The sequence below is a fragment of the Oncorhynchus gorbuscha genome, linkage group LG02, assembly GCF_021184085.1.
Source record: "Oncorhynchus gorbuscha isolate QuinsamMale2020 ecotype Even-year linkage group LG02, OgorEven_v1.0, whole genome shotgun sequence".
NCBI lineage: Eukaryota > Metazoa > Chordata > Actinopteri > Salmoniformes > Salmonidae > Oncorhynchus > Oncorhynchus gorbuscha.
Genome location: NC_060174.1, coordinates 76,785,740 through 76,801,690, shown reverse-complemented (window position 1 = coordinate 76,801,690; position 15,951 = coordinate 76,785,740). Strand labels below are relative to the sequence as shown.

The 15,951-nt window shown below is 43.5% G+C and overlaps 1 protein-coding gene across 1 annotated transcript in view; it reads left to right on the top strand.

The window, feature by feature from the left end:
* The window catches only part of LOC123990688 (Down syndrome cell adhesion molecule homolog), a 134,777-nt gene that overhangs the window by 111,220 nt on the left and 7,606 nt on the right, over positions 1-15,951 (top strand). Inside the window, exons 4-9 of the mRNA XM_046291441.1 lie at positions 1,430-1,576; positions 1,817-2,095; positions 2,264-2,539; positions 7,165-7,461; positions 12,270-12,545; positions 14,264-14,542. Of these exons, the coding sequence (XP_046147397.1) occupies positions 1,430-1,576; positions 1,817-2,095; positions 2,264-2,539; positions 7,165-7,461; positions 12,270-12,545; positions 14,264-14,542 (1,554 nt within the window). The remainder of the gene's footprint in view (positions 1-1,429; positions 1,577-1,816; positions 2,096-2,263; positions 2,540-7,164; positions 7,462-12,269; positions 12,546-14,263; positions 14,543-15,951) is intronic.

Here is a 15,951-nt window from a genome sequence, read left to right as displayed (position 1 = left end):
TGGAGTTTGTTAGACTGCCACAACATGCACTCGTATCTTAAACATTTGAACCAGGGTCCTATGCTTATCGTGAATCAATTCCTAGTTGTAATCTCATTGGTCACCGTCTCAACAAAATATTACCCAATTATCCACATTGAAATGACATGGCCCAGTGGAAAAACAATACAGCATGTCGCAATACAAACACTTCCCTTTCTGTGTCAAAAATAACATTTGGGCAAAATATGTGTAGATTGAAGCAGTGCTGTAATGGGTTTTGTGTTTTTGAGACAATATTCTATAAGAGGTGTCGGTCACTGAACTGATTCTCATAGCTTCAATACTGACTGGCATAGGCTAGATGGGAAGGAAATGGGAGGTACTCTACACATGCCATCCCCAACACCAACCGAAACATTATCCTCTATCATCTGTGACTGAGGAATATCCTCCCAGCCTGCTTTGACAGCTCCGGCAGTCATCAGGCATTAGCCCTCCTTCACGTTGACGACCCCCGGCCCCCCATTCCCAGCTTTCCCACGAATTAGCATGATGTTAGCACAACCGACCTGAGCTGCGCCGTGCCACGATGCCATATCAAAGCTCTGTGCGATCTCTATCCCTGGGTCCCTCTGCTTTAGTCTGAGAAAGAGAGAGAGAGTGCTACATGATAAAGAGCTGTGTTAGACTGACACAACACAACACACAGCCCTGTCATATTTCCTCTCAGATGTGTTCATCTAAATGGGCTGGAACTGGTGTTCAGTGTTTGTGGTCGCATGGCTAGGCAAATATTTACAAAGCCACTTTGATATTCTATATCAACTGTTAGTAGGGCTTTGAGTGTTTTTATAATGTCTACACAGGGTGGTGTTGTCAGACTTCAGCCACCCTGCTACCGCACGGCAAGCGGTACCGGAGCGCCAAGTCTAGGTCCAAGATGCTTCTAAACAGCTTCTACCCCCAAGCCATAAGAGTCCTGAACATCTAGTCAAATGGCTTCCCAGACTACTTGCATTGCCCCCTTCTTTTACGCTGCTGCTACTCTCTGTTATTATCTATGCCTAAGTCACTTTAATAACTCTACCCACATGTATATATTACCTCAATTACCTCGACTAACCGGTGCCCCCGCACATTGACTCTGTACCGGTACCCCCTGTATATAGCCTCGCTATTGTTATTTTACTGCTGCTCTTTAATTATTTGTTACTTTATTTCTTTTGTGTGTGTTATATTCTTAACTGCATTGTTGGTTAAGGGCTTGTAAGTAAGCATTTCACTGTAAGGTCTACAATTGTTGTTTTCGGCGCATGTGACAAATACAATTTGAATTGATTCCATTCTGGTGTGAATTTCAATGCAAAAGCAAAGCTATAGATGGTTGTACAGCATGTTTCTGTATGTACAGTATGTCTAACGATGTGATGTATGTTTTGCCTTGCAGCGCCTCGGTTCCTCAGCACCTCCACAGGAGCCCTGTACATCCTGGATGTGCAGAATGAGGATGGATTGTATAACTACAGGTGTATGACCCGCCACCGCTACACGGGAGAGACCAGGCAGAGCAACAGTGCACGTCTCTTTTTGTCAGGTAAGCAGAGGGACATTACAGCTTGGATGCCTTTCTGTTGTGCAAGTCTGGGTGCCAATGTTTGCATGGAATACACTCTGAATATTGCTAGGTTTGACTATTGTTTCCCTTCACTCATTTAATCTGAACCTGCTCCAAGCTAGTTAAAAGAGTATGGCTAACAATGCATAACTTTGACCATGCTACAGTATGCATTAAATATTGAATCCATCTCACCTTTGGCCATTGCTCCTCCCTCAGACCCCACTAATTCGGCACCGGCCATCCTGGATGGCTTTGAGCGTCGCGAGGTGATGACATCACACCGGGTGGAGCTCCCATGCAAGGCATCTGGTCACCCGGCCCCCAAATTCCGCTGGCTGAAGGACAACCGACCGCTGGAACCGGACAGCCGCTTCAGGCAGAGTGTGACGGGCCTGCTGATCGAGAGGGCCCAGCCCAGTGACACGGGAAGCTACGTGTGTGAGGTGTGGAACAGCTATGGCAACGCAGAGGTGGTGGGGAGGCTGCAGGTCAAAGGTCAGTAATAGACTGTGTGCAGCATGTTGTGTTAAATGTACAGTATTATTTGTTGTTAATATGTATCTAAGATGATGTTTGTCTTTGGAGTTTAAAATCCATTTCAGAGTTGATATGTATTTAGCTGACATAGAGAATGTCACATTGACATACGTGTATCTCTTCCAGAGCCGTTGAAGGCGGTGGTCAGCCCGAGGAAGGTGAAAGGCAGCGTGGGTAGCCAGGTGTCTCTGTCGTGCAGCGTGAGTGGCTCGGAGGAGTACGAGCTGTCCTGGTACCGGAATGGAGAGATCATCTACCCTGGAAACAGTGTTCGCATGACTGGAAACAACCGGGAGAACCTGGTCATGGCTGGGATGGCTAAGAGTGATGGAGGAGCCTACCAGTGCTTCGCCAGGAACGGCAAGATGTCCGCCCAGGACTTTGTCCAGGTCATCCTGGAAGGTCAGTACAATCAGTGGATGTCTGTGTGGTCAGGGAGTTATTTGATTACATATGAGTGATGTTACTGTGAATAACAGTAGGGAACGTCTCTGAATGTGGGTTTTTGTGTTTGGGTATTTGGGTGTTTTTAGTGTATATGTGCGCGTGAGCATTATGTGACCATGCATAGTGTGTCCATATGTGAGTGCGTGCTTGCCTGCATGTTTTTGTGTATGTTTGTGTGACTATGCAGAATGGGGGAACACCAACCATTGATCAGGTGGGGTGTGTGTGTGTGTGTGTGTGTGTGTGTGTGTGTGTGTGTGTGTGTGTGTGTGTGTGTGTGTGTGTGTGTGTGTGTGTGTGTGTGTGTGTGTGTGTGTGTGTGTGTGTGTGTGTGTGTGTGTGTGTGTGTGTGTGTGTGTGTGTGTGTGTGTGTGTGTGTGTGTGTGTGGTGTGTGTGTGTTAATGAGAGCTGCAGTAAAGCTCTGCCACAGCCCCTGTTATTATATTATCAGAACAAGCCTCACATTGCTCACATCGCCTGTGCTCCGTTGCTGGGGAAACTGTCTCCCATTGCCATGGACCAGTATAAAGACGGTATTGATCATCTATAATAGGGAGGAGGAGGAACAATTTCAAAACCTCTCTCCACTCAGTTCTCTCGCTGGCCCACGTGTGAAATCCATACAGTATGGAAATATACAGTATTAGCTTGAATGGGCACTATGTGCTCATCATGATCCCCATAAGGACATTTCAATATATTTAACTTCATGTAAAATATATTTCAAATACATGTACATTTGCATTTTTGCTCAAGTGCATGTAATGCCTGACAATTCCAGAAATGCACGGCTATGACATCTAGGGCTCTATTTTAACAAACCTAATGCAATGGTAAATCTAAGCACAGGTGGAAGCACAATAGGTTCAGGGGAGTGTAAAAAATATTTTTGCTATTTTCACTATCCCAATTATCGGCACACTTGCTGGCGTTGGTGCAGAAGGGCTGAGTTTTGATGAATAAACAAGTTGTGGGTGTGTCTCAGAACATGCTTCATGGCAAAATATGTGCTTGCTTTAAGTTGTGCATTTATGGTATTTTATGTATTTCCTTGGAATCAACTCCAATGTTAAATTATTTTCATTTTTAACTAGGTAAGCCAGTTAAGAACACATTTCTATTTACGATGGCTGCCTACACCGGCCAAACCTGGACGACACTGGGCCAATTGTTTCGCCGCCCTACAGAACTCCTAATCATTGCCAGTTGTGATACAGCCTGGATTTGAACCACGGTGTCTGTAGTGACGCTAGCACTGAAATGCAGTGCCTTAGACCGTTGTGCCACTCAGGAGCCCAGAGTGAATGGAAACGGCTTGCAGACACTAAATAACAAAATGAAGACCTATCTTTGCTAAATACGTTCACTTGAACCCATTTTCAATTCATATTGTTCTAAGTAATTGCATAGCCTCAATAGCATTCACACTGATATAGGGGCTAGGCCTACAGTAAATTAGATTATGGCTCAGCATGGGCATGCCAAACATTTTCAATAAGCAAGATTAAATTCATTATTGATAAGGCCTAAAGCGGGAACTGTAAGAACTGACGCTGGAGTTGAGAAGCAGGTACAGAGAGTGAACATTTAATTTTGCACAGACGTGGAACAGGACAGGAACAAGGTCAGAACCAGGTAACACAATGACATATGACAATTAATGCAGACGCGGGGAACAGAGCTGGGGAACAGACAGATATAGGGGAGGTAATAACACAGGTGATTGAGTCCAGGTGAGTCCAAATGATCGCTGATGCGCATGACGAGGGAAGCAGGTGTGCGTAATGATGGTGGCAGAAGTGCGTAATGCTGGGGAGCCTGGGGCCGTCGAACGCCAGAGGGGTATAGTGGGAGCAGGCGTGACAGGAACAAATATTAATAACTTATTAACAAAACATCAACTTATTTGAAATAGGCTATGTCACACTTACAGGCACCATCATTTCTCCCTGTGGCCATATAATATTAAAACAATGAAGGGGATGGAGGGTTTTACACCTGCACCGTGTTTCTACACCTGCATTGCTTGCTGTTTGGGGTTTTAGGCTGTGTTTCTGTACAGCACTTTGAGATATCAGCTGATGTACGAAGGGCTATATAAATACATTTGATTTGATTTGATTTTACGGCTCATCCAAACTTTTTATTGTAGCTGGACAAAGATCCAATATACAGTGCATATGGAAAATATTCAGACCCCTTGACCTTTTAAAGATTTTTTTTGTTACAGCCTAAAATTGATTAAATTAAAATGAAAAAAAAACGTATTTACGTTAGTATTCAGACCCTTTGCTACGTGACTCGAAATGAGCTCAGGTGCATCCTGTTCCCGTTGATCATCCTTGAGATGTTTCTACAACTTGATTGTAGTCCACCTGTGTTAAATTCAATTGGTTGGACATGATTTGGAAAGGCACATACCTGTCTATATAAGGTCCCATAGTTGACAGTGCATGTCTGAGCAAAAACCAAGCCATGAGGTTGAAGGAATTGCCCATAGCAGACAGGATTGTGTCGAGGCACAGATCTGGTGAAGGGTAGCAAAACATTTCTGCAGCATTGAAGGTCCCCAAGAACACAGTTGCCTCCATCATACTTAAATGGAAGAGGTTTGGAACCACCAAGACTCTTCCTCGAGCTGGCTGGCCGGCCAGCCAAACTGACCAATCAGTGGAGAAAGGCCTTGGTCAGGGAGGTGACCAAGAATCTGATGGTCACTCTGACCAAGCTCCAGAGAACTTTCCTGAAGGACAACCATCTCTACAGCACTGCACCAATCAGGCTTTTATGTTAGAGTGGCCAGACGGAAGCCACTCCTCAGTAAAAAAGTACTTGATAGCCCACTTGGAGTTTGTCAAAAAGCACCTAAAGGACTCTCAGACCATGAGATTCTCTGGTCTGATGAAACTGAGATTGAACTCTTTGGCCTGAATAACAAGTGTCACGTCTGGAGGAAACCTGGCACCATCCCTACGGTGAAGTATGATGGTGGCAGCATCAGGCTGTGGGGATGTTTTTCAGCGGCAGAGACTGGGAGACTAGTCAGGATTGAGGGAAAGATGAACAGAGCAAATTACAGCGATACTTGATGAAAACCTGCTCCAGAACGCTCAGGACCTCGGACTAGTTCACCTTCCAACACAGCCAAGACAACTCAGGAGTGGCTTCGGGACTGAATGTCTTTCAGTGGCACAGCCAGACCCGGACTTGAATCTGATCTAACATCTCTGGAGAGACCTGCAAATAGCTGTGCAGCAATGCTCCGCTTCCAACCTGACAGCGCTTGAGAGGATCTGCAGAGGATGGGAGAAACTCCCCAAATACAGGTGTGCCAAGCTTCATACCCAAGACTTGAGGCTGTAATCTCTGCCAAAGTTGTTTCAACAAAGTGCTGAGTAAAGGGTCTGAATACTTATGTAAATGTTACATTTCAGTTTTTCATGTTTTATAAATGTGCAAAAAAAATCTAAAAATCTGTTTTTGCTTTGTCATTATGGGATATAGTGTGTAGATTGAGGAAAACAAACAATTTAAGTCATTTTAGAATAAGGCTGTAACGTAACAAAATGTAGGAAAAGTGAAGGGGTCTGAATACTTTCTGAATGCACTGTAAATGCATGTGTTAAGTACAATAAAATCAATTTGGACAAAATATATTTTAGCTGCGGCCACCTGTGGATCTGGAGGTGTGGCTTGTTGGAGGCGTGGCCTTGAGTGAGTTTTCATTAGGCCACCCATCTGAGAAAGTGTCATGTCAGTTCATGTCTTATCTTGTACCTTGTTATTAAAGGTTTAGCTTGTACACTACCAGTTCTGTAGTCTTAATGAGACTGACATACACAAAGTGTACAAAATATTGGGGATACCTTCCTAATATTGAGTTGCACCCCCTTTTGCCCTCAGAACAGCCTGAATTTCTTGGGGCATGGACTCTACGAGGTGTTGAAAGCGTTCCAAAGGGATGCTGGCCCATGTTGACTCCAATGCACAATCCAACAGTACTGTCAAGTTGGCTGGATGTCCTTTATGTGGTAGACCGTTCTTGATACACACAGTACCAAGTCCTGGTACCCCTGGTTGGGAACCACTGTACTAGAAGAAAAACCTTTAGCTCTAATCCACCTCCCATCTACTAGAACATACACCTTTAGCTCTTACCCAACTCCCATCTACCAGAAGAAAAACCTTTGGCTCTAATCCACCTCCCATCTACTAGAACATACACCTTTAGCTCTAACCCACCTCCCCATCTACTAGACCACCTTGAGCTCTATCCCACCTCCATCTACTATAACACATTGAGCTCTAACCCACATCCCATCTACTAGACCACCTTGAGCTCTATCCCACCTCCATCTACTATAACACATTGAGCTCTAACCCACCTCCCATCTACTAGAAGAAACACCTTTAGCTCTAACCCACCTCCCATCTACTAGAAGAAACACCTTTAGCTCTAACCCACCTCCCATCTACTAGAAGGAACACCTTTAGCTCTAACCCACCTCCCATCTACTAGAAGAAACACCTTTAGCTCTAACCCACCTCCAATCTTGTCTCCCTCTCCCCTTCTCTCCAGATGGCACACCCAAGATCATCTCCTCCTTCAGTGAGAAAGTGTTTGGAACCAACGAGTTTGTTTCACTGTTCTGCATGGTGAAAGGCACACCAGAGCCCAGGGTGATGTGGACGCTGGACGACGAGCCGGTGATCAGGGACTCCCGCCACCGCATCGGCCACTACACCAGCCAGGAGGGCCATGTGGTCAGCCACCTGAACATCAGCCAGACCACGGGGCCGGACGGGGGTGTCTACCGGTGCATCTGCAACAATTCGGCCGGGGCGGTCTCCTACCAGGCGCGAATAAACGTAAGAGGTGCTTGTCAGATCAGCTCCTCCAAAACAATTACATTTTACACATGTTTCTGAATTAATTTGTTGTTGTTCTTCCTGATCCATGTTTTTTTTTGCTAAGCTCCTTCGAGTGTGCCAGAATAACCTATTTTGAGCTCTTTCCAGGGTCTCTATGTTGGTTGTGTGTGTGTTTTCTGTGTGTGCTGTGTTAGTTGTGCACCATTTGCTTATTTCTTTCCTTCTTGTATTGTCATCACAAAGAGGTTTACATGTGCCTGCGTTTGTGTACTTGTGTGTCTTTGTCTGGGTGTGTGTTGATGTGTTCTATCTGGTCTGTTTTCCCCATCTGTCGTCCTGTCTGTGTCGATGTGGGTCTCTTTGTGTCAACTAGTTCCTCTGTCTTTTCCCCTTTTGCTTTCATTTCCTATTCAGAACATGGCAAATTATCCTAGGGGCTCGTATAGTGCTGCGATCATCACTCTCTGCTGTCAGGGCATTAGAGACGTTACCGCTATCTAACACCCGCTGATGGCTTGATATTGGGACACCATTAAGTTGATTTACACTTGCACTAGCATATGACTGAGGAGCAATCTACACTCAGCAGGGAGGTGCCATGCAGCTTTAAAGCCAGCTACTGTAGGACTGACTGTCACCATGGTTTCTGGGGGTCTATCTAGAGACTCCAGGCCCCCCATCCTCTACTTAATGCTAATTCCTAACAGAGAAGGATAGGCCGATGGCCTGTGTTACGGATTGAATAACTCCTTTTGATGGTTTGCCCCATGAAAAGTAGAGTTGTCACGGTACCAGTATCGCGATATTCAGAGGCATCGTGGAAAGGAAACAAAACATGAAGGAAAACAGTCTTAATGTTGGAAACAAGCAACCTTATGTTGTCAACTAGAATCACGTTTCGTTTCCAGGCTATAGCACACACTATTGTACATAGAGTAGGTTTTTTAAAGGACCAAAGAGTTTAGTCTGCTTTGTGTTTTCCTTTTTGCCATGGAAAATCAGTTTTTAATTTGTTTAATTTTACCTTTATTTAACTAGGCAAGTCAGTTTAGAACAAATTCTTATAATTATTAGGTATCCTAGGAACTCAATACTGGTATCATGACAACCCTACTGGAAATCACCATGTTGCAGCTTTAGCTTGGGCTTAGTGAAGGGATGTTAAAGTCTCCAGGTCAGTAGGCTAGCTAGCCTAGCGCAGAGCACAGCACTGAATGCAGCCAAGCATAGAAGATAAATCTCCACAGGTGCCATTGTGGAGATAGTGTAATGACTGTTTCTCGCATCGTTGGCTCCTTAATCGTGCTAAAGAGAGTAGCAGCGTGGATGCCTGTGCAATGCACTAGAGTTGCACACCACCACATAGTTAAACTGTCTTCTATTCGACAGTGCCTTCAAAGTATTCACACCACTTGACATTTTCCACATTTTGTTGTGTTACAGCCTTAATTTAAAATGGATTACATTGTTGTTGTTTTTGCCTACCCACAATACCCCATAATGTCAAAGTGGAATTACGTTTTTAAAATGTATACAAATTGATAAAAAATGAAGAGCTGAAATGTCTTGAGTCAATAAGTATTCAATCCATTTGTTACGGCAAGCCTAAACAAGTTCAGGAGTAATAATTTGCTAAACAAGTCACATAACAAGTTGTGTACAATAATAGTGTTTAACATGATCTTTGAATGACGACCTCATCTCTATACCCCACATATACAATAAAGACCAGGGAGGATGTATAATGCTTCATAAAGAAGGGCGGGCACCTATTGGCAGATGGGTAAAAAAACAAAACAGATATTGAATATCCATTTGAGCATGTGGAAGTTATGAATTACTCTTTGGATGGTGTATCAATACACCCAATCACTACACAGATGCAGGTGTCCTTCCTAACTCATTTGCTGGCAGTAGCAGTGCATGGGGAAAATAACTGGGAAAACCAAGCCGAAAAACAATGGCCATATTACAACCAGTCTTGTGATAATTGTGTTTTTTGCACTATGAACCTGTTAGTTCAAATGCCTTGCCACTGTGATATATAGGCCTAAGGCCAAGAAAATAAGACACAGTGGCAGAATAAATTCAATCACACCTTTGTTTCATCACAAAACCGGAGAGCAACATCTGTCCGGTGGAGTCAGCAAAGGATATTGCATGTAACAAACAGTTACATTAACTACAGCATGGTCAATCAATTTAATGTTTCCAAACTTTTCGGACTACTAACCCACTATTGATTTAGAACACTGGAGAGTTTCCGCAGTCGCAAGAAAACAGGAGCTGCCTCCACTATTCCAGCACCATTTAAACTTCAACATTTCAACATCATCAAATCACCTCTGCTTAGTCTAATACAGTGACAACTAAAATATTCCAAAAACAATTTAGTCCAATCAATGTAAGCTAAATATCATGTGGCTGTCCATGGTTCTGATTTATGTTTGTTTGTGTGTGTGTCTGCGTGTAGAAGAAACTTGTTGACTCACCCTACTTGTAGAGAAACACCAATGCCATCCTCTTCTCTTTCATGTTGCAGTAAAGGTGGACTCTGTCATACAGTACACACTTTTAGTTTTTGTTGTCTTAGGCTACCTGGTTAAAATGCTTGCTCGCTAGCAAAACCTCCTGTCATGGGCAACAATTATCCAGTTAGTTAACATTAGCCTGCTACATCTAGCTACATATTGAACTTCCATCCTCTCAGGCCAGAGGCACCATGTATGAAGTTACAGTTGGAACAGAATCATCGTTATAATACTTGGCCAGTACAGAGAATTAAGTAAAACCACAAGTCCAAATCCCTATCCCCATCCATGGCTAATTTAGGAACAAGGGACAATTTTAGCTAGCTGGCTAACTAGCCACCGGAGGACAACAACACAATGAGATGCAACAATTCAAGTTTATTTCTGTCAAATTACTTTTGGCTTGATGTGATGTGATTGTTGTGAAGCCAAATCCAAGCTAGTTTCTATTGACACTTTATTTTTTGTTGCGCCAGGACCATTCAGTTGAGCTCAATCAGTTTAGTGCTACGCTGATTGGCTGTTATTGTATTTTTTTATGATGGGAGGCCAAATGTTTGATGACTTCCCTTGCATTCAATACTACAGGTGGCAACAATATCATATTATTTTTGACCATACAGCATCAGAAAGATGGGCTATGCCTCCCGAGTAGCACAGCAGTCTAAGGCACTGCATCACAGTGTCACGGCGTCACTACATCCTGGTGTTTGATCCCAGGCTGTGTCACATCCGGTCTTGACCGGGACTCCCATAGGGCAGTTCACAATTGGCCCAGCCTCATCCAGGTTAGGCGAAGGTTCGGCTGGGGGGGCTTTACTTAGCTCATCGCGCTCTAGCGACTCCTTGTGGCGGGCTGGGCGCCTGCAGGCTGACTACGGTTTTAACTGTGTTTCCTCCGACATGTTGGTGCAGCAGGCTTCCGGGTTAAGCGAGCAGGTGTTAAGAAGCATGGCTTAGCAAGTCATGTTTAAGAAGACACATGACTTGACCTTTGCCTCTCCTGAGTGCATTGGGGAGTTGCAAGGATAAGACAAGATTGTAATTGGATATCACGAAATTGGGGAGAATTTATTTATTTATTTCAAAATCTTGAAGACTTTTGAAAATAATAATGGGCAAATGCTGCACAATCCAGGTGTGGAAAGCTCTTTGAGACTTAGCCAAAAATACTCACAGCTCTAATCATTTGCGAAGGTGACTCTAACATGTATTGACTCTTGAATACTTATCTAATCAAGATATATAAGTGTATGATTTTCATAAATGTTTTACAAATGTTAGAATTTCTAGATCGTTAAGAAACAATTACAATTAAATCCATTTTAATCCCACCTTGTAACAACAACATGTGGAAAAAGTCAAGGGGTGTAAATACTTTCTGAAGGCACTGTATCGAGCTACAGTATCCAACTGTAGATCAGTACAGTGTTTCCCCACCCTGGTCCTCGAGTACCCCCAACAGTACACACTTGTTATTGAAATGCTGGACAACTTGTCAACTAATCATCAGGTCCTCATTGAGCTGAATGAAGTGTGTTTGTCCAGGGCTACAACAAAAATGTGCGCTGTTGCAGGTACTGGAAGACCAGGGTTGGGAAACACTGATGTCAAATATACTTATAGTCAGTCAGTATCCCTGATAGGGGCTGTATTATGGAGTCATATTTGTTATATTTGCTGTGAGTTTTCCAGCAGTGTGAAAGAGAGAGCAGGGGGAACATGAGTAATAGTTTTGATAATAGGTTCATGAGTGGGAACATTGTCTAATGCTTGTCAAACGCAATCATGGCTGGCGTCTAGCAGGTGCTAGAATAGTATAATAATATTCACTTTACCTCAGAGAGATTAAAATTGGAAGGTAGGTAACCCCCCCCTGGAACACTCAGCTATGGATAGGTCCCAGGACGAGGTGATTTTATATTGCTATTATTCCATAAGACTATTATAGGAAATAAATGGCAATAATTTACATAAATGAGCACTGCTTTATTATAAAGAAGTATTTATTTTTGTAAATGTTTTTTTAATGTACATTCTTGCCCTGTATTTACTGATTACAGGGAAAAGAGGTGTTGATATTATTACTAATCTATTATCCACAGTAAGATATTGTTTTAATATGTTACAATCCCCAGTAAATGTTTCCTTTGTCTTTCAGAATGAATCACTGTCTGTATCCATGGTTTTTGACACATCAACATCTCACACTTCTAAATTTTCACATTTCTTAGCCTCAAAATCATTTTAAGAGAGGTATTTCTCTTCTGTCTCCTTTAAGGGCCTGCCAGCATACGACCAATGAAAAACCTCACTGCCATTGCTGGGCGGGACATGTATATCCACTGCCGCGTCATTGGCTACCCGTACTACTCCATCAAGTGGCACAAGGATGCCAACCTGCTCCCCTATAACCACCGGCAGCGGGCGTTTGAGAACAATGGCACGCTAAAGCTGTATGATGTACAGAAGGATGTGGATGAGGGCGAGTACACGTGTAGCGTGCTGGTCTCACCTTCTCTCTCCACCAGCCAAAGTGTGCACATCAGTGTGAAAGGTACAGTATGCACTCAAACCTGGTCTCACTCTGCCAGACCTAGTTAATAAACATATTACGTAGGGCTCCACGACCTAGAGCTACAGTACCAGTCAAAAGTTTGGACACACCTACTCATTCCATTGTTTTAATAAATGTATACTATTTACTACATAGTAGAAACATAGTGAAGACATCAAACTATGAAATAACACTGTATATTTTATATTTGAGATTCTTTGCTTTGATGTCAGCTTTGCACACTCATGGCATTCCCTCAACCAACTTCATGAGGTAGTCACCTGGAATGCATTTCAATTAAGAGGTGTGCCTTGCGTTTCAGTTGTGTTGTGACAAGGTAGGGGTGGTATACAGAAGATAGCCCTATTTGGAAGAAGACGAAGTTCATATTATGGCTAGAACAGCTCAAATAAGCAAAGAGAAATGACAGTCCGTCATTTCTTTAAGACATGAATGCCAGTCAATCCGGAAAATTTACAGTGCAGTTGCAAAAACCATCAAGCGCTATGATGAAACTGGCTTTCATGAGGACCGCCACAGGAAAGGAAGACCCAGAGTTACCTCTGCTGCAGAGGATAAATTCATTAGAGTTAACTGCACCTCAGATTGCAGGCCAAATAAATGCTTCACAGAGTTCAAGTAACAGACACATCTCAACATCTACTGTTCAGAAGAGACTGCGTGAATCAGGCCTTCATGGTCAAATTGCTGCAAGGAAAGCGCTACTAAAGGATACCAATAAGAAGAAGAGACTCGCATGGGCCAAGCTCCCGAGTGGCGCAGCGGTCTAAGGCACTGCTTTTCAGTGCTAGAGGCGTCACTACCGACCCTGGTTTGATCCTGGACTGTGTCACATCTGGCTGTGATCGGGAGTCCCATAGGGTGGTGCACTATTGGCCCAGCGCCGTCTGGGTTAGGGGAGGGTTTGGCCGGGGTAAGCTTTCATTGTAAAATAAGAATCTGTTCTTTAAAAAAAAGGAAATCTGTCCTTTGGTCGGATGAGTACAAATTTGAGAGTTGTCGTGTTTTTGTGAGACACAGAGTAAGTGAACGGATGATGTCCATATGTGTGGTTCCCACTGTGAAGCATGGAGGAGGAGGTGTGATGGTGTCACAGTGCTGGTGACACTGTTGGTGATTTATACGTTAACGAGTGTGCAAGGCGGGGGGAATCACACTGGCTACGGCCCTAGACAAAGCTGGGAACACTGTCATTCCCACTCTGCCTAATTTGCCTCTTGGCTGCTTAGCATTCCGAGGCTGAGGAGAGGAGAGGGAATCCCCAGGAGCCCATTATGCCTACTTTGTTGTGAATTAAATAAGCGCTGAAGTGCTGCTTATTCCAATGTTATTTTAAATCATTAATTCTCCAAAGCATCTGTTTCTCACGATGTCTACAGTGTCCCCAGAGAGGGAGAGGGAGAGCACATCCATGCTCAGGCAGTCAGGCATATTCTTGTTATTTCAGTGAGAATTCTGCCTCCCCACAATGGGAAATAAAATCAGTTTCTCTCTCTCTCACTTGCATCTCCACTGTGTTAAAACATGCTATTAATAAGGTGATGGACTGAATGTGATGATGGTTGATTAGGGACATCTTTTCACAGGGGTTTCACAGGACTTACAATGGTGCATAAATAGAACTGAGTTGAATCCTTGCTTTTAGAGACATAAATAAATATGCTTGCCTTAACTCAACCCCTCTCTTTCTCCCGTAGTTCCTCCCACCATCCATCCCTTCGAGTTCCCTCGTTTCTCCATCGGCCAGCGTGTGTTCATTCCGTGTGTGGTGATGTCAGGTGACCAGCCTGTCTTCATCACATGGCAGAAGGACGGTCAGCCAATCCCGGCCAGCCTGAGTGTAACCATTGACAACATAGACTTCACCAGCTCCCTGCGTATCTCCAACCTGTCTCTCCTGCACAATGGCAACTACACCTGCATTGCACGCAACCAGGCCGCCATCGTGGAACACCAGAGTCAGCTAATTGTCAGGGGTGAGTGAGGAGGGGAGGGAGAAAGGGGAAGGTGGGATGGGCGGGGTGGAGAAGGGTGAATAGGGGAGAGAGGGAGGGTGGGGATGGGGAAAAGGGGCGAGAGGGCTTGACCCTACTCAAAGATATGAGTCTAGAAGGTATTTGGCAGTTTTGCAAGTATTTAGCTAGATACAGCTCTCTTCATATGTTCCCCTACAGTTGGAGTGAATCCAAATCAACCTACCACTAGGCCTATACAGTATGTTGGGTATAGCACAGGAAAACCTGGCAAAACTATATGCTTAAACAAAATATAACCCTAACATGCTGACCAGACCACACAAATGTGTGCGAACAAGTGCGTCCACGTGCGCTATCTCACGCAAGTTGATTTTGTCCACCCACACCAGTAGCGATCAGGACACGCAGGTTGAAATATCAAAAAAAGCTCTGAACCAATTATATTAATTTGCTGTTGCTAGCTAATTTGTCCTGGGATTGGGTTGTTATTTTACCTGAAATTCACAAGGTCCTTTACTCAGACAATTAAATCCACAGATAAAACAGTAAAACCAAATGTGTTTCTAGTCATCTCTCCTCCTTCCTTCAAGCTGCTTCTTCTTCTTTGGACTTCATATGGCGGTTGGCCAACTACTTTAAGGTGCGTTACCACAGCTGACTGGAGGGTGGACCTCAGTTCATCTTTTAATCACCCATGTGGGTATATGCTCCTAAAAATCTATGAGGAGATGGCATTGGGTGTATGCTCCTAAAAAACAATGAGGATATTGAATAGAATGTAATAGACTAGAATAAAACTGTATTGTCCATCCAGGATGGACATTTTTCTTCGACATCACCTTCATTATTAAAATAATCACATACATTCTCACATCATACACATTTAAACCAGTCAGTCCATGTTGCATACACTAACAACATAGAAGACAGTAATACATTCATGCACTCGATACAGTCGAAGTCGGAAGTTTACATCAACTTAGGTTAGAGTCATTAAACTTGTTTTTCAACCACTCCAAACATTTCTTGTTAACAAACTATAGTTTTGGCAAGTCAGTTAGGACATTTACTCTAAGCATGATATATTTTCAACAATTGTTTACAGACAGATTATTTCACTTCACACTTCATTCACGGCATCACAAAATTCCAGTGGGTCAGAAGTTTACATACACTAAGTTGACTATGCCTTTAAACAGCTTGGAAAATTCCAGAACATGATGTCATGGCTTTAGAAGCTTCTGATAGGCTAATTGACATAATTTGAGTCAATTGGAGGTGTACCTGTGGATGTATTTCAAGGCCTACCTTCAAACTCAGTGCCTCTTTGCTTGACATCATGGTAAAATCAAAAGAAATCAGCCAAGACCTCAAAAAACTAAAACGGTGTACCTCTGTTATGCTGGTGA